Below are 18,798 nucleotides of genomic sequence, written 5' to 3' on the forward strand. Positions count from 1 at the left end.
TAGCCCTTTGTACATAGTTCCAAATTGCTCTCCAGAATGGTATGATCAGTTCACAACTCCACCAATAATGTAGTACTGATCCAGTTTTCTCACATCTTCTCCAACATTTATCATTTTTTTTTGTTCTTAGCTAATCTGAGAGGTGTAAAATGGCATCTCAGTGTTGTCTTAATTTGCATTTCTCTAATCAATAGTGCGTTAGAGTATTTTTTCATATGCCTAGAAATTAATTTTTTCATCTAATAATTGTCTGAAACAATTTTCAAAACAGACAGAATTAAAAACTAAATAAACAATAATTTTAAAGAATTGGTATAGCTGACAAATTCATTATCCTATAGTCAATCTGTTAACAAGCTTCTCAACTTGCAGTGAGGATCAAACAGGAATACAGTCTGTCATTAGGCCTGTACTCAAAGTTTTCCTGGCTCAATTATAATCATGATAGCTAGTACTCATATAACTCCTTAAGGTTTACAAAGTACTCTACATATGTTAACTCATTTGATGCTCTCAACAATCTTGTGAATTAGTTATTATTACCATTTTACAGAATAAGAAATTTGGGCTGAGAGAGATACAGTGATTTGTACAGGGTCACACGACTAAATAAGTGTCTAAGGCTGAATTGGAACTTAAATCTTTCTAAAATCATCTTCCTGACCATATTTAGCTGCCTCCTAGCCTCCCAGATTTTGTTATTTGCCACTATGGTTGTTAAGAACTCAGGGTTTTCAAAACACCATTCTGCTAATAGGATTATTAACATGCTACTGCTTCATTGGCATGAAAGTGACCATAAGTTCCATAGGTAAAAAATATGACATTATATACACAAAAGTTAAATTAATAATTTTTCATCATTGTTACCACTGTTCCTATTCATTAACACAGGCCTCCCTATTAGATTGTTATCTTCATGAGAGCAGTATGAATTATCAGTAGTTAGCTCTCTGATGTAGAGATCCCACTACTAGACATATACCATAAAGAGGTCAAAAATACAAAGAAAAGTTCATATATACTAAATATTCATAGCAGTAGTTTTGTGGTAGAAAAGAACTTGAAACAAAGTATGTGCTTAGCAATTAAACAGAAATCAGATACCACTGCTATAAGAAACGGTGAAGACTACAAGGAAGCTTGGGAAAATGTATATGAAGTGGTGAAAAGTGAATTAAGCAGAACTAGGAAAACAATACAAACAATAATTGCAACAATGTACAATAGAGGGGAAAAAAGAACAAAAAATCTAAGCTGAATGTTGTGAAATTATAGTGATCAACTACACCCCCAAAAAGAGATAGGAAAATGTACCTCCCTTCCTCTTTTGTGGGGAAGGGGAGTATGTGTAGGCAACACTATATATACCATTCAACTTGGGTTCTCCTTTTTTTATTCCTTGGGGTATGTGCCTTTGAAAGAAATGAAGATAATGTAAAAACAAAATATATTAATATTTTTAAATGCATGTTGTATATCCCTAGACCAGTGCTTTGCAAACATTAGACATTTAATAATGTTTGTTGAATAACTGAATTAATGAATGAATAAGAGTAGAATATATTTAGCTGATCTCTCTTTCCTATGACTTTATTACTGCACTTATTATCATTAATTTGGCACTTAGCCTACCATACTTCCTATTCTTTCTTTTGGGTATGAGTCAAGTCTTGTATTTTAAAATCCTTTAGATATTATTCATCCTTATAATCTCAGAAAATTCAAGTATCTAAAATATTCATAAAGGTTTGTTGATAATGATAATCCCACTTTGCTTTTTATGTTCCTGTTCAGTCATTTTCAGTCTAGTCTTAATTCTTCATGACCTCATTTGGGTTTGTTTTGTTTTGGGTTTTTTTTTTTTTTTTTTGGCAGAGATGGTGAAGTGGTTTGCTATTTCCTTCTCCACTCATTTTACTGAGCAAACAGGGTAAAGTGTCTTGCCCAAAGTCACATAGCTAGTAAATGTCTGAGGCTGAATTTGAACTCAGGTTTTCCACACTTTAGGCCTGAAACTCTATTCACCACACTACCTAGCACCTAATACATTTTATGTGGCATTTCAGGGGAAAAAAATACTTTAAAGTCTATTATCTCACTACTTCCTCCAAACAACTTAATTCCAATTTTGCAGAAGAAGAAACAGAGTCACAGATTAGATTCAGATCACACAGAAAGTTAGTGAGCAGGGACTGAAATTAAAGTATCCTGGCTTCCAGGCCTTGTGCATTTTCCCTTAGAGCATATCCTTCATCAGCCCTCTGCTCCAGATTAGCCCTGACATGAAATCAAAGCATCTCCAATATAATTCATTTGTTCCATAGACATTTATTGAGTAGCAAGTATCCAAAGGCACTGCACTATGTGCTATGGGGTATATGCAAATGTAGATGACAGAGTCATAATCTAAAAATAATTGATTGTCCTTCTTATGCACAGAACTAGACAAGTCTAAGTAAGATGATAGATGGAGGGGAAGACAGAGACAAAAACAAAAACAGAGAGAGAGAGAGAGAGAGGAGGAGGAGGAGGAGGAAGAGGAGGAAGAGGAAGAGGAGGAAGGAGAAGGAGAAGGAGAAGGAGAAGGAGAAGGAGAAGGAGAAGGAGAAGGAGAAAAAGAAGGAGGAGGAGAAGGAGGAGGAGGAGGAGGAGGAAGAAGAAGAAGAAGAAGAAGATGATGATGAAGAAGATGGAGGAGACAGAAGAAAGAGAAGGAAGAGATGAAGAAGAAAATGAAGAAGAGAAAGAAGGAGGAGGAGGAGGAAGAGGAAGAGGGAGGAAGGGAGGGAGGGAGAGAGACAGAGAGAGGAACGAAGCGGAAGGGAGGCAGAGAGAGAGAGAGAGAGAGAGAGAGAGAGAGAGAGAGAGAGAGAGAGAGAGAGAGAGAGGTGCATAAGACAAACTAGTCTACATGTTCAACTTTTTAACAGCCCTGACAATGTCTGTGAAAATGACACACTTGTTTAAATCTCTTATGTATACTTAGGACTATTTTTCTAATCAGATGAAGGGTGACTCTCCAGAAATAGGAACTTCCCAGTACAACTTTAAATAGTAGTCATTACAACTTAAAAATTCATTCCTAATACCCAACTCTAACTGTTCTGATCCAAACTTGAAAATGGACTCTGAGGATGGAACTGATAAAGCAATAGCTGAAAGCAGATCTGAAATTAGATTTTCTTTTAATAACAAAACAACAAAAGTGCAGTGTGATATAGTATTCACTCAGTGAGATTATTCTAAATGAGAACTTGACTTTTCAGTACCTCTAATACTAAAATCATCAATTGCACAATAGTTGTCAATCTATATCAGTAAAGGGGTTCTCCCTTTCCATTCCCACACTCAAATAGATCTTGACAACAGTGAAAAAGAAGGTCTAGACAAAAAAAAAAAAGCCAAAACCTGATATTAAGTTGCCTTTGACAATAACAATTACAAAATTGATTTAAAGATAGATACTCCTCCGCAACATAACATATTGTTTAAAAAAAAAAAAAAAAAAAAAAAAAAAAGGTTCTTCTGTCACTCCTCACTCCCGCAGCCTGAAAGCTCTATGAGATTTTTCTGTATTCATGGGCTTAGAGAACTTAGTGTCTCACTTCATATTTATTGGAAATCTGATCAAAAGTATTCAAATTCCATTTAATTATGTCTACTTTTAATATGCATTTTTATTTCATTTTCTTTTTTTTTTAAAGAATTTCTCACCATTGCATCCAATTCAGAGACATATTTCTTTTTTCAAGTGAAATTTTTTCCAAAGAAATGAAGTCTTCTTTTCTTTGCAAGTCTAATGTGGAAAATGGAATAGACTAGTATACTACCAACCTACTGGTTCTTTAACTCCCACGCTAGTGATTCACAGAGATCTAAGAGCACTCATTCCCAAATAGAAACATGAGACACCAAGTCAAATGATCATTTCCAAACAAAATTTGCTCTTCCTCATCCTCTTTATTAAAAAGTTAAATTTACTGCATGATGGATTTGTAATGCATTATTGATACAGATGACTGAGATTTGGGGTTTCTTCTTTTTCTTCTAAAAATCTTTCCTTCCTGGGGTATGTACTTACTTATTCAACATAAACAGACAAATGCAGCTGCTATGACTGTATCTTTATGATGTCTTCCAGAAATTGGGTTAGGATCATTGCTGCTTCTTTTGGAATAAATTAATGTGGGATTTATCTAGTTAGTACATTCCTAAATTTATTGTCACTTCCAAATAATTTTAAGAATTATTTTACTTCTCTGTTGCATACAGTTTACCTTATTTAAGATTAATAAAGCAATTATAATACTCTCAATTAAGAAGCTATTTTAAAATGCACTTTTAATTCTAGTTCATGTGTAACACACTTAATTATTACTATTTGTTTTTCTTCTTGAGTGAATAATTTCTTCTCTCTCAGCACCACAGCAGGCTTGTCTTAAAGAAGGAAAAACACTGGGGAAATTTTTCTCTAAACAACACAGCTTAAATCAATGCCATTCATACCCAGCAAAACTAAACTATAAACCAAGATACTAAAGTTTCTTGCCTCCACACAACTCACTGAAACACATATTGTTGCTGAAAAATTAACTATTGGGGGGGGAATCTGCACCCACTCTGAGGACTTATACCAAATTTAAGTAAAATACGTCTCTTTTATAATTTTTCTCTTTTAGCTTTTGATGCTTGTTAATTCCTATCTATTAATAAGATTAATAAGACACCTTTTTGAAATTAAGATATCAGTTACAGCATAAATGTTGTGGAAACATTAATTTAACAATTGGCCTACCTTTTTCATAAAATTTATGAGAACACAAATCAATTTGAACCCATGTTATAAAATTGTGTGCCATGGACATTAAGGGATCATAGAGAATGAAGGAGTAGGAAATGTATCATGGGGTTGTAGAAGGTCATCTAGAGACTGACCATTTTTCAGTAATGCACTTACTCTTAGAGTAAGGGAGAGATGGAATTATGAGATATTCAGCTTCCATTTCCTTTTCCCCAGAAGAACAAGTGTCTGATACATCAAGTGATCCTCTTATCATTTTCTTCTATTTATTTCCTTAAATTTCTGGCATTGTATACTATTTTGGTTTGAGTGGTTTGTGTACATGGATAGATTCATAGATTCAAAATATTATTAATTATTATTAAATCAGCTGGGCCTTTTTTTTTTTAAGGAAAACCTTGTGGTCATTCCACAAATGTAATATACTTCATTATCTTATTGAATTCTGGGCCTAATTCATTATCCATCTAAAGAATCTGTCTAAGATATTATACCATCTAGATAAATAAATAGCCTATAGAACTAGTCTATCCTTTTCCAGGATGAATAATTAGACTATTTGAGCATACATGGATCTCATCTAGGAGACTCTATAATATTCCAGAATTAAGAGGTACAATGTTCATCTGAAAACAGATGTCTCTGAAATATCATCTAGAGGGAATCCCTCCTTCACTTGGATTCTATTCTGTACATCCGCCATGACAGTGACAAACATTTTTGACAAGCATGTCTTCCTGTTTTAAGACTTGTTTGATATTTTTAGTTAGTTAGCAAAGCTCCCAGGAATAAAGGCTAATCTCTTTAACCCAATATTCTTTTGACTTCATTTGTTGCCCCATAGAAAGACAGGTTAGTCACATGGGGACAAATAATGGAAAACTTCAAAGCTCTACAGCTCTATACATAAGATCAGAAGGACTCGAGATAGTTCTTAATCTGGGGATCATGAACTTTGTTCCTGGTTTTGATTCTCATATTTTGATAACTGAATTAAATGACTGATTTCCTTTGTAACCTTATGTCTTTATGTTTATGCTTTAAAAAATACTATTTGAAGAAGTTTCCTTCCATAAGAATTACTGATTGCCATGACATCAAAAAAATTATAAATTCCTGATCTAAAAGAAGATCCCCAGCACATTAGATGAACTAGTTATGAATATTTATGGAAAAACATGGATTAGAATTGCCAAGGATGAGCTTAAATAGGTTGTGATCTACATCAAGAAGGAAGCACCTACATCTGAAGAAGTATAAAATGAAAGTTGGCATTTCTTTGTTTCTTTATCACTTTGCATAGTTTCTCATTTGATCCTCACAACAGTTCCATGAGGTAAATGGATCATCCTCATTTTACAGATAACTAACTTTTTATGGAAAACTAAGGATCAAGGTTGAGATTGGGATAAAATAAAAAGACATATTAGAAAAAAATAAGTAAAGGTCATAGGGACTGGTCTAGTGATTTTATTGATATAAAAAACTTTTGTGAGAAAACTTCCTTTACCAATTCAGGTCAGCAACTTCTCTGTAATTTCTAATCTTAAGAGACTTGCCTAAAGCAAAAGTGTCAAACACAGTCCCAAATACTCCCAACTAAAGCCCCAACCAGATGAAAATATAATTGTGAAATAGTAAACAAAATTTTAAAAATACAATAAAACAAAGTCAACATATGGCTGGTAAAGATCTATATTATGGATGTTGTTGTTCAATCATTTTCAGTCACGTCCAACTCTCCATGACCCATTAGAGATTTTCTTGGCAAAGATACTGGAGTAGTTTGCCATTTCCTTTTCCAGATCATTTTACAAATGAGGAAATTAAAGTAAACAGAGTTAAGTGACTTGTCCAGGATCATATAGCTATACCGTGTCCAGGGTCAGATTTGAAATCTTCTTGACCCCATCCTTGCACTTCATTCACTGAGCCATGGAGATGCTCCTGTCTGGATCAGTAGCCCTATTTCTTTTTGAATATGATATGACTAGCCTAGAGCACTGAGAAATTATGGTTTTACCCAGAGTCACACAATTAATGTATCCAAGGTAGGACTTGAAACTAGGCCTTCCTGGTTTCAAAGCTTAGCTCCCTCTTCTCTACACTGTTTTGACGCAACAATTACAGGATTCCAAAAGTAGAACAAACTGCCTCCAGAGACAGTGGATTTATGTCACTAAAACTCCTGAAGCAAAGAGTGGATGAAAGTGCACTGTCTTTGAGGTTCCTTCAAACTCTAAAACTCTATGATGTTATGATTTTTATATTCCTAATAATGGCAAATCATATTACAGATTCTTTATTTGCCTCTGCATAACTTTACTTTTATTTTAAAACTTACAACAATTTCTAAGATGGTGACAGATTAAAAATTGTTCCCATTTCCCCCACAATCTTTTTGTGGTTAGCAACATTGTCTGAAGAAATGATAATTCTGAGGGAGTTTTCTAATAAGCAGCCTTTTCCTCAATAGGATGCACCTTCAAATATTTAGGGCCATCATAGGAAGTTATTTTTCTTTATTTATTTTAATTGATTTAAGAAGTTGTATCTAAGCAGTGTGTGTCTCTGTGTGTATTTTGTCAGTATTTTATCAAGTATACTCATGATTCTTCTTTCATGTATTTCTAAACCATGAAAGAGAAAGCCCTCAGCCTTTTGTTATTCTCTTTGTGTCTACCCAATTCATATAAACAAATCTAGTCACTCATTCTGCAATTCATTTGGGGGTGTCATTTGCATATGAGTTCATCTTTTTGCAAGATGTACAAATAAATATGGGGGTGAGGAAAGAAAAGTGCACCTAGAGCATCTCTTTTCTCATTGTTTCTTCAACATTTCTCATTTGCATAGATAATATATTTTTGTTATATAATACACAATACATACAATACAATGTATAATATAATAGTAAAACCCAAAAATCAGATCAGAATTTGATTTTTAAAAGGAATCTTTAGCCTAGATCAGTGGGCTTTCATGGAAGAATGTTTTGGCCACAAGCAAAAGCAAGATATGAATTCTGGTAAAAACAGAACTCAAAAGTCCCCAAACCCTACAACGAATTAATTTTATACTATATATGGAAGGCACTGGGATCATAGATTAGAACTAGATGAAACATCAGGGACCAACCTCCTCATTTTCACAAGGAAGAAATGGAATCCTAGGGAAATCAAGTAATTCTTCCAAGGTTACACAAATAACAAATGTCAGAGGGAGGTTTGGAACCCATGTCTTCACTAGGTTACAATGGAAATTTGGCTCATGAAAGGATTACAACATCTTGGCCTTTTTTTCAGAATTTCCTAATGTGCCTTAAAATTGAGAATATAAAAGGAGATTTTCTCCACAGAGATATTTGTGGGGATAAAAAATTAGTCTGATCAAAACAATTGGGAAAAGTAATTGCTCATGGATAGGCTGAGCCAATAAAATAAAAATAACAATTCTGCAGCAGCTAAATGGCTCAGTAGATAGAGCACTGGATCTGGAGTCAGGAAGACCTGAGTTCAAATCCAACCTCAGACATTTAACACTTCTTAGCTATGCAACCCTGGGCAAATCACTTAACCCCAATTGTCTGGCCAAAATAAAATTTTAAAAAAGTTCTACCCAACTTAATCTATTTATTCAATGTCATACCAATCAAATTATCAAAAAATATATTTTAAAGAGCTTGGAAAATTACACCCATATGGAAGAACAAAAGTTCAAAGATAACAAGGGAATCAATGAAAAAAGATGAAAGAAGGTAGTTTAACTATACTAAATTTCCAACTGTATTATAAAATGGTAATTATCAAAACAATCTGATACTGGCTAAGAAATGAGTAGTAGATCAATGGAACAGATTAGGTACAAATTACATTATAGTAAGTGACGTAATCTAAAATATGATAAACCCAAAGACCCAAGTTTTTGAAGCAAAAACTCATTATTTGACAAAAACTGCTGGGAAAAAGAGGAAAACATCATGGCAGAAACTAGGTTTAGATCAACATCTCACACTATATACTAAGTTAAAGTCAACATGGGTATCTCATTTACACATAAAAGGTGATAGCTTCAGCAAATTGAGAGATCATGGAATAGTTTATCAGATTTATGGAAAAGGAAAGAATTTAGAACCAAAAAAGACATACAGAGCATTACAAAATATAAAATAGATAGTCTTAATTATATAAAATTAAAGGTTTTTGCACAAACAAAATCAATGCAACAGAAATTATAAGGAAAGCAGAAAACTGAAGGAAAATTTTAGACTGGGTATCTCTGATAACAGGCATCCCTGATAAAGACCTCTTTTCTCAAATATATAGAGAACTGAGTCAAATTTATAAATATATAAATCATTTCCCAATTGATAAATGCCAAAGTATATTAACAGGCAGTTTCTAGACAAAGAAATCAAATCTATCATCATATGAAAAAATGGCTCTTTTTTTAAAACTATTGATCAGAGAAATGCAATTAAATCAATCTTAAGGTACCCCTAATACCTATCCAAGTGGCTAATATGACTAAAAAGGAAAATGTTAGATTTTAAAGGGATGTGGGAAAACTGGGATACTAATGCATTGTTGATAGAGTTACGAACTGATCCAACCATTCTGGAGAGCAATTTGGAATTATGCCCAAAGGGCTATAAAACTGTGGTTGTTCTTTGATTCAACAACACCATTGCTAGGATTGTATCCCAAAGACATCAAAAAAGGAGGAAAAATCTATTTGTACAAAAATATTTGTAGCAACTCACTAGAAACCCCTGCTTTAGGGTTTCATGGATCAATTATTTTTTATTAGTCTGATGTCTCAACCAGATCTGAACTCATTTGACTTAATGGTACTATTAATATCCACTGCATGTATCTCCTCTTGTTCACAATGATAGAATGAAACACTTTTCAAAGAATCTCTTGAAGTATAGATATGTTCTATTTATGGCATTCTCCTTCAAATGAAATATGGATCTAGCTAAAAGATCCAATCACCTGATCAACTATTCATCTGGTTTACTTGCCAAAGGGATAGAGCCTAGACCTGTGAGTTCACTAGCTGGGGGAATTTCCAAATGAGAAAAACACTTCCTTGCATATAGTTGATACTTTCTCTACAACCTGTAGTCTTAGAGAGCTACCTATTCATTGATAGGTTATGTGACTTGCCCAGGGTCATAGAGCCAGGATATGCTGGAGCAAGACTTGAAACTATCTCTTCCTGCTTTTAAGACTGCTCTTCTTCACACTATATTTTTTTTTTTATCAGCACTATTTATTGAACCAGTGTTTTATCTTCCTGGGACTGTAATAAAATCCAAAAGAGATGGGGGACAAATGGATAACATACAACCCAAGTTATGCTAATGAGTTTTCAGCAGTTTCTTCCATTGGCTCTACTTGTGGCCAAGTTTTTTGTTCACCCCTCCAAAATGATTGAGATTACTCCTCTGAGACTCAGGCAAAGGCTAGATGACATTCTTGGATTTAAAGATAGTAAAGATTCTAACAGTCATTCTATGCCATTCTGAGAAATGGTTTACTTTTAGTGTGACACAACCTCTTAAGTTCTTAAATTTTGGCTTAATGAATAGGGTGTTAACTTCAGAATCCAGAATACCAAGGTTCAAATATTGTCTGAGATGTGTTAGTCATGTATCTATGGGTACATTGCTTAATCTCTCTAAGACACCGTTTCCTCAGCTCTAAAATAGGAATTAAAAAAAAAAAAAAAAAGACTGAAGACCTATCTTACAACGTTGTAAAAATTAGAGGCAGTGCTGTCAAACTTAAATGGAAACGAATCCCTGTAGTCACACACTGACTTACAAATCACAAATCATCATTATCTATGTTGCATGTATTTTTATTTATTTTGTTCAACATTTTCCAATTACATTTTAATCTAATTTCAATGTACTCAGGAGTGTCTGTAATCACCTCTGTGCTGACATATTATGCAATTCTTAAAGCACAACAGTTGCCACTAGGAAGGGCCAGTGAATAGAGTGCTAGATTTAGAATCAATGAAAGCTGAGTTCAAAATGAGCTTCAGATACTTATTAGAGGTGGGATCCTGAACAAATTACTTAGTCTGTGTCTGGCTCAGTTTCCTTATCTGTAAAATGGGAATAAATATAGTGCCTATATCCTAGGGTTATTATAAGAATCAAACAAAATAATGTGTAAATAGCCATGTAAACCTTAAAGCAATCTATACATGCTAGTTACTGTGATTGTGTAAATGCTGATTATTATTTTTAAACTAGCTCCTCACTTAACAAAGAAAACTTGGAGAAATCTACCCACATGAAGAGTCAGGTTGATAAAAAAAAATTACCCTAATATTGAAATCTATGGATCTTAGGGAAAACTTTCTTTTCCTTTTGGTTTGATTCTTTATTTCTCCCTCTCTGATTCAAAATTTTGCTATAGTATTTGAGCATTTGACCTTTTTTTCCTGGATGAAGCTATTGTACATCCACTATTGTTGAGCTTTTTTTATTCCAGCAAGCAATCAAAAATAAAATTCCCAGTTTAAAAATAGATTGTCTATTAAATTTGCACCTTTTGGTGAATGAGAGAAAATCTAAGAGTCTGTTGGAACCTGGTGTACAGTACACAGTTTTGTGAATCACCTCCACTGTGGACACCAGCCAAACTTCTTCAAGTCCAAACCACAATAAGGTATTTCTATGTCCCAGACAGAGTTTTAATATTCTTCCCCACCAGATTCTTGCATTTGAAAACTGTTCCCCCTGTGTACTGAAGCATTCTGGAAGTCCTGAGCCTTTACCATAAACACACAAAACAAAATAAATATGTATGTATCATGGAAAGCATAATATTCTGACATAAAAATGTGCATTTCTAAAAAAAAAAAAAAAAAGTCATTACGAGTATTCCTTGTTGTGTTGCTCCTCTTGTCCTTTGTTGTAGGAAGCTATCTCCCGACTCCAGCCTTAACTGTGCTTCAGGTTCAGTGTCTGTTTTCCATTTAGATTGAGTTTGGTAATGGAGCAACATGATATCAGAAATACTGGGATCAAAAAGGGGTTCCTGAAAGCAAATTTGCCCCTGGTTCTTTGTTCACAAAAAATTAGGAATTATTTTTATAATATTGGAACCAGTTACAAACTTTCTTCTCTAAGTCTTAGTTTGTCAGATATGATAGGAAAGAATGATCTCAACAGGAGCACCCCAATTCTTGGCTTGAAGGAGAACTCAATTATAATGACTATGTTACCAGTAATGACATTCTCAGTCTGCACAAGAGCTGAAGCTGCTCCTCTAAAGTGAACAGACCAAAAGAAGTTCTCTTAAACGAGAATGTAAAAATGGGAGGTGACATACTATTGCATTCTTTTAAAGTTTCTGGATATTTTCTTTTAATACAAACCTCAGTGGGAATACAGAGATAAAACAGCTTTACGATTTCAAAGATGTTTAACATTAGAGCTAAGATAACACGCTCAGTAGTACCTTAAAAACCTTGAAGGGGACTGGTTTTGAATTCTGGCTCTGCTATTTATTACCTTGGGGGCAAGTTATTTAACTTCTGAGCCTTAGTTTCTGCATCTTTCAAACAAGTAGACTGGACTGGAACAAGCCTTCTTAAACTTTTTCTACCAGCAACCCCTTTTCACTCAAGAAATTTTTATATGATCCCAGGCGTATAATTATATAAAATAGGTATACAAACACTGATAATAAATCATAATTTTTGCCTCCTATATTCAGTTACACAATCCCATATAGGATTGAAACCCATAGTTTAAGAAGCCTTGGATTGGATTTGGAATCAAAGACTTTTGAAAGCTGAAAGGACCTGCAGCAATGATCTACAACCCATATACAAATGAAATAGATCCAAGGAATTACCACAAAATTAGATGGAACAATTGTTTCAAGACTTCTGTTTGAAGACCTCCAAGGAAGGAAAGCTATCAGCTCTCAAAACAGCTCAAGGTACGTGTGGACAGTTCCAATTGTTAGGAAGTTTTTTCTAACACCAATCCTAAATTGGTTTCTTTGAAACTGACTCCCATTGCCCGTGGTTCTACTTTCTGGGCCACAGAGAATAAATCTAATCAATTCATATGACAACATTTCCAACACTTGAAGCCAGCTATAATTCCCCCTTCTCTTTTCCAGAGTAATCATGTTCAAGGACTTCAACCCATTCTTCTTATGATAGGATCTCAAGTTCTTGCAACTCCTGGTTGCTTTTTCCTGCATTTTCTACAGCTTATAAAGGACCTTCTTAAACTGCAGTGTCCAAAAGTCTCATAATGACAGCAAACAATAGGATTATAATTTCCATTATTCCAAGAATATTCCTTATTCTTGGAAGTTATCACCTTTTTAATACAGCCCAGAATTGAATTCACTCCAAATTCTATGAAATCCATCAAATAGATGCTTTGGCAATAATACTATATGGGTTTTCTACCTTTGAGGGCAGCTAGGTGGTGCAATGGATTAGAAAATTATTCTTAGGATAAAGAAGACCCATCTTTGTAAGTTCAAATCTGGCCTCAAGAATTTACTAGCTAGGTCACATGGACAAACCACTGAACCATTTGCTTCAGTTTCTTCATCTGTAAAAATGAGCTGAAGAAGGAAATGACAAATCACTTTAGCATCTTTGCCAAGAAAACCCTAATCGAGGTCACAAAGAATTAGAACTAAACAAAAACTTCTGCCTTTGAACCTTAAAGGTCTCTTTTCTTAAATTTCTCATCTTATGAAGAGGATAATCCTAGAATTGAAAGTTGGCTTTAGTTTTATTAATACACATCTACATTGATTCTAACTCATATTTATATGGTGCATTGAAGTGAACAAAGAATTTTCCTTAAACTTATAAGAAATGTCCTCTTTCACCTCAGAGATTAAGGTGCATAATCACACAACTAGTGTCAGAGACAGTATAATAAAAACTTAATGCTTGAAAGGAACAACAATTCATCTTGTTCTCAATTTAAAGTACTAAAAAAAAAATCCATCAAGAATCATAGTTTTATCGAAATCAAGTCACCTGATCTCAAATCTAGCACTCCACATTTACTGTGAGACAGAAATGGACTACCAGGAAGGGAGAGTGTTTCATTTGGAAGAAGGGAATGTAAGGAGGGAGACTGCTGAAGGAAGGAAAAAAAAGAGATAAACTGATAAGGAAAGTGAAAAATCTTTTATCATTCAAAGCCCAGCTCAAACCACCTGCTTTTTACTCACAAAACAATATTATATATTTGGACTATAAAGAGGTGTTTTGATCCAAAAGGAATTTTAATTGTATATTCTATGACCATGCCCTATCCCCATGATCTACCATTGTGAAATTCTGACCTTGCTCAACATAAGTAGGAGGTCTATCCTCACCTAAAGAATTGTTATGGAAACAAAATCACACACATACACACACACACACACACACACTTTCCTCACAAAGTTTTTCCACCAAGAATGAAGAAAGGTTGACACTGATACTTATTGATAATGAAATGGCACAGCTTGGAAATCAATGCAATGTATATATGATAGTCAAATATAACCAGATATGCAAATTCATAGCAAGTTTCTTTACACTCACAACTTAGGATCCCAAATGCAATATCTGAATTTTTGATTTTCTGATAATAACTCCATCTGTTATCTTCCTCTTCTTCTTCCCCCATTTTTTCCCTTCCTTTCAGGAAGGTAGAATGGGAAGAGTTTTATTGCCACCAATTCTTTTGTTCCCAACTGTAAACTCTACTGAGATTATATGGTTGGAAAGTAATTTTAAAGATTTGCTTATTGTAGTCAAGATTCTTCCTAACCAATAGCAATTGACTAATATTGATGGTATTTAGGTGTTTTTTAAATCTACTTTTCCCATTTTAATTATCCATATCAAAAAACTTATAGAGTAAATATTGGATGAACAGCAATAATGGATAAGGTAAGAACCTCAGAAATATCTAGAATTCTAGCAAGGACTTTCTGTCTTCTAATACAACTAAAAGATGTTCCCTCTTCAAGAACTAAATATGTCTTAGATTAGAAACATATAAAACAAATTAATAATGTAATTTCCACTTATTTCTACATCACATAGGGGTTCTTGGCTTGCTATGTTTTCTTTCACTATAAATCTTCTGAGTTTATAACATAGGATTCTGGATAAGTTTATATTGTTGAAAAGTTTTTTTTTTTCAAGGTATGCTTATTGCAATCAAGACTTTTCCTAACCAACAGTAATTTATCAATGTTAACAGCATTTAAACTAAAGAAACACATTTCCCTACTTTCTTCCACCTTAACTTTCCAAATCAAAAAGCCTGTAGAGTAAATGTTTGACAAACTGTAATGATAGGCAAGTTAAGACACTCAAAATTCTAAAATTCTAAAAACTACTTTTTTTCTGTCTTCTGCAAATTCAACCAAAAGATGTTTTCACTTCAAAAACCAAATATGCCTTAGATTAGAAACATGAAACTGAGGTTATTAATATAATTTCTACCTCACTGAAGGGCTCTTTACTTGTTATGTTTTCTTTCACTGAAAATCAAAAATGAGAAATCATGGCAAAGCAGTTTGATTAGACATATCTCTGTACACACAGTCCTTTCAAACCTGAAGAAAAATAAAGCAAAGAAAGCCTAACTTTTCTTCAGAGATGATTGTTGGGCAATAATGGCATATGTTTTGAACCTAATTTCCAACTTGCCCCCTTTGAGTGACCATAAAAGCACTTGCCTAAATCTCCAGTGATGAAATGTTGGAGCTCCCTCGGCTGAAAGCTGCCACTGGTAACCAAGAGATCCATAGTCATTCATAAGCTACCCAACACTTTCCTCCCTTCCCCAACCCCTAAGGAAAGTGAACTAACAATGGATGTCTGTTGAATTGATTGGGATCTTCTTGGGAGGGGGAGATTCAGTTTGGTTCTTCAGAAGAGCTGGGGTGTTGCTGTATCATTGTGAGTATGTGTATTTGTGTCAGGTAGTAAGTAAAAGATTTTTTAAGCAAGCTGGAATATGTGTTTGAAGGAGGACGGTCCCTGGCTTTTATGCTGGAGGCTTTCTTTTCTAAGTGTATGAAAGGAAGGGCGCAAGAGAGAAGGGTCTTTCAGTAGTACTCCCCAGAGGTTGAAAGGGAGGGTAGGGAGGGCTCATCAACCCTGTCAGGGACTCTCCTTCTGCTGTCCCGGCTCCCTTTACACTGTCACATGAAGAAGTCACTCACCACCCGTAAGCTGTGCAGGGCCAAAGCACAGCGCTAGCTGAAACCACAAAACCACTGCGAAGAGTCTCGGGGGGAACTGATGCTGGGGCTGCTGCTGCTGCTGGGGCTGCTGCTGCTGCTGCTGCTCTAGAAATGCATCTCCACTGCTCGGGTTCATTCCATGATACATCTTTTATCCACAGAGGGCATCCGGCTTGCAAGAGTCTGTAACAAGAGGCAGAATATAAAAATACCCCGAGCTCATTCGGGGCACTCTCCTTTCCAGCTCCCACTAAGCCGGAGCGCCCTCTTTCCCTGCTCCGCACCCTGGGCCCTCCTCCTTCCCACTTCATTCTATCTCACCCCCTCTTCCCATTGTGCAATAACGACACTCACTGAGGTCCGGAGAGTGCCAATCTCTGGGATGCTCTTCTAGCGCAAGAGTAATGGAGGTGTGGGAGGGCAGGGATTTAATGCAAATCTGTGTTGCACCCGTCCCTGCAATTCAGCAGTTATGACCATGCCAGGAAAGTATGAAGCCTCTCAGATCTCATAGCTAAGAAGATACTTTTTTTCTTCCCCTTTTAGGCCTATATATTTCACTCTTAAGAATACCCCCCAGTATGGCACTGGGTTCCTTCAGGTAGTTCTCAGTTTATTTCCCTCTCTGGGATCAGAATGTGTCCTATAGCACAGTCTTCAGGAGATAACCCCCGCGCTGTCACATTCAGCCGGGGCGGGGGAGGGGGGTACTAAAACATCGACTCTCTCTCTCTCCGCACGCCCCTTCTCCCGGATAGGGATGTCCTTTTCTGCCTGGAAATCTTACCTGTGGGTTTTGTGCATACAGTTTCCTTCCCCCCTCCTCCTCTTCCTTCTATTTCTCCTCCTCCTCCTCCTTCTCCTTTTTCTCTTCTTCTTCCTCCTCCTCCTCCTCCTCCTCCTCTTCCTCCTCCCCCCTAAGCTTAACCCGCATCTGTGCACGACCTCTGCTGCTGCGCGAGCAAGACGAAAGCCGCAGCAGCAGTAGCAGCAGCAGTAGCAGCAATAGCTCCAACCTCCCCCCCCCCCTTTTTATTTCCCTCCCCGCTTTCCCCAAGCCGGCTCAAGAAGGAATTGCAAATACAGCGCGCGCCCGAGGCGCTCGCGCTCCCCCATACCTGTGTCCGCGAGCGCGCGGCGGCAGCAGAAGCAGAGGAAGATGTACAGGGTCTGGGGCAGAGGGGCGGGGGAGTTGGAACCGGAGGAGGACGGACACGCGCCGTCCTCCTGCCCCCTCTTCCCCTCCCCGGCTCGGGCGCGTGCACACGTACCCACAGACGGAACTGGAGCTGGAGCTGGAGCTGGAGCTGCAGCAGGGGCGGGAGGGTCGCAGCCCGGGACCAATGGGAAGGCTGCGCGCCTGCACCTGTCCTGTGCACTCGCCGCTTTTCCGCCGCTCCCACACACGTGTGCTGCCTCCACTCCCCCCACCCATCCTCTCCCTCTTCCCCGCCCCTGGCTGCGCGCGTGCTTAAGTGCCAGCCGCGGGTGCAGCCGCTGCCACTACCTAGCGTACTCTGGTGCCCCCAGTGCACAGTTCTGGAGGGAGGGAGATTTCTTCTTCCACTTCTCCAAACCGTGGTGGTTGGCTTTGCTGTATCAAACTCTCTCCCTCCTTCCCTATGCCCATTCCAGTGGAGCCTTACTCTCAACCCGGTTAACTTCTTTAAATGAAAGGGGGAGGGGGGGGAGAAGAGAAAGGGGGAAGAAAAATATACCCGAATGCTGTCTGCTCTCTGTCTCTCTATCTCTGTCTCTGTCTGTCTGTGTCTCTCTGTCTGTCTCTGTTTCTCTGTCTCTGTCTCTCTGTCTCTGTCTGTCTTTCTTTCTCTCTGTCTCTCTGTCTCTCCCCCACCCCCGCCTCTGTCTCTCGTTGTCTCTATATGTCTCTGTGTCTGTCTCTGTTTCTGTTTGTCTCTTTTTCTGTCTGTCTCTCTGTGTATGTCTATCTGTATGTGTGTATGTGTGTCTGTCTGTCCTGTCTCATTCCGTAACCTTAGCAAACAACCAGAAATAAAATACACCGGGTTGGGAACGGAGGGCGAGGAAGGGGGAGAACTGCACGGTTAGCGCACCTCCCTGATGGATGTGACCTAAACTGCCAGGGGAATGGGGTGGAGCGGGGGTACTTTCCACAATAATTTCTCTTACCCTAGTTCTGACTTCCTCATTCCATCAGTAGCTACTCCAACTAACTACTCTGGATAAGAGAAGAGGAGTGCTGAATTCTGAGTACCGAGAGAGAGGAAGAGAAAGTAGTGACGTCCTCTGGGCCATGGACTGAAGATCTACTTACTCTGCAGGTCTGAAATGGAGAATTTGCAAGAAGGCTTTTTCCAAAGGTCCGGGGCGGGGGGGGGGGGGGGGGGGGGGGGGGGGGTTGGGGGGGAAGGAGGGGGATTGGGAGGGAGGGGGAACGGGAGGAGTAATAAGTAAAGCTTCTGGACAGAGTACCTAATGGAAAAGGGCTGGCCTCAGGGCTCTGGATGTCACAGACTTCATGCTCTTTTCCCCAACTCATCACCAAGACAGCTAGTGAATACTTGAAGCTTCAATTAGTGTCATTATGGTCACCCTTGCTCATTTCATTCACACCATCTTCCCTGTGGATATAGCACCTTCCAGTGGATACTGCCAGCCCTTACTCCGAAGATCAAATCTGGGTTCAAATTTTGCCTAATGTATTTCAAAGCTGTTGTGTTCCTAGGCAAGCCTCAGTTGCCTCATTTGTAAAATGAG

At 37.2% G+C, this 18,798-nt stretch overlaps 1 protein-coding gene across 5 annotated transcripts in view; it reads right to left on the reverse strand.

Moving 5' to 3' along the window:
* The window catches only part of SUSD4 (sushi domain containing 4), a 220,466-nt gene extending 203,031 nt beyond the window's left edge, over positions 1-17,435 (reverse strand). For 2 of the 5 annotated variants that reach the window (XM_051993372.1, XM_051993369.1), the window contains exons 1-2: positions 17,178-17,435; positions 16,039-16,242 (exon numbers count right to left, since the gene is read on the reverse strand). In XM_051993372.1, the coding sequence (XP_051849332.1) occupies positions 16,039-16,207 (169 nt within the window). In that variant the 5' untranslated portion in view covers positions 16,208-16,242; positions 17,178-17,435. Of the gene's footprint in view, positions 1-16,038; positions 16,243-16,413; positions 16,614-16,846; positions 16,936-17,177 lie in introns of those variants that run through there. The other 3 variants (XM_051993373.1, XM_051993370.1, XM_051993371.1) reach the window with 3 other exon arrangements.
* Between the last annotated feature and the right edge of the window lie 1,363 nt (positions 17,436-18,798).

Source organism: Antechinus flavipes, chromosome 4 (genome assembly GCF_016432865.1).
Source record: "Antechinus flavipes isolate AdamAnt ecotype Samford, QLD, Australia chromosome 4, AdamAnt_v2, whole genome shotgun sequence".
Lineage (NCBI taxonomy): Eukaryota > Metazoa > Chordata > Mammalia > Dasyuromorphia > Dasyuridae > Antechinus > Antechinus flavipes.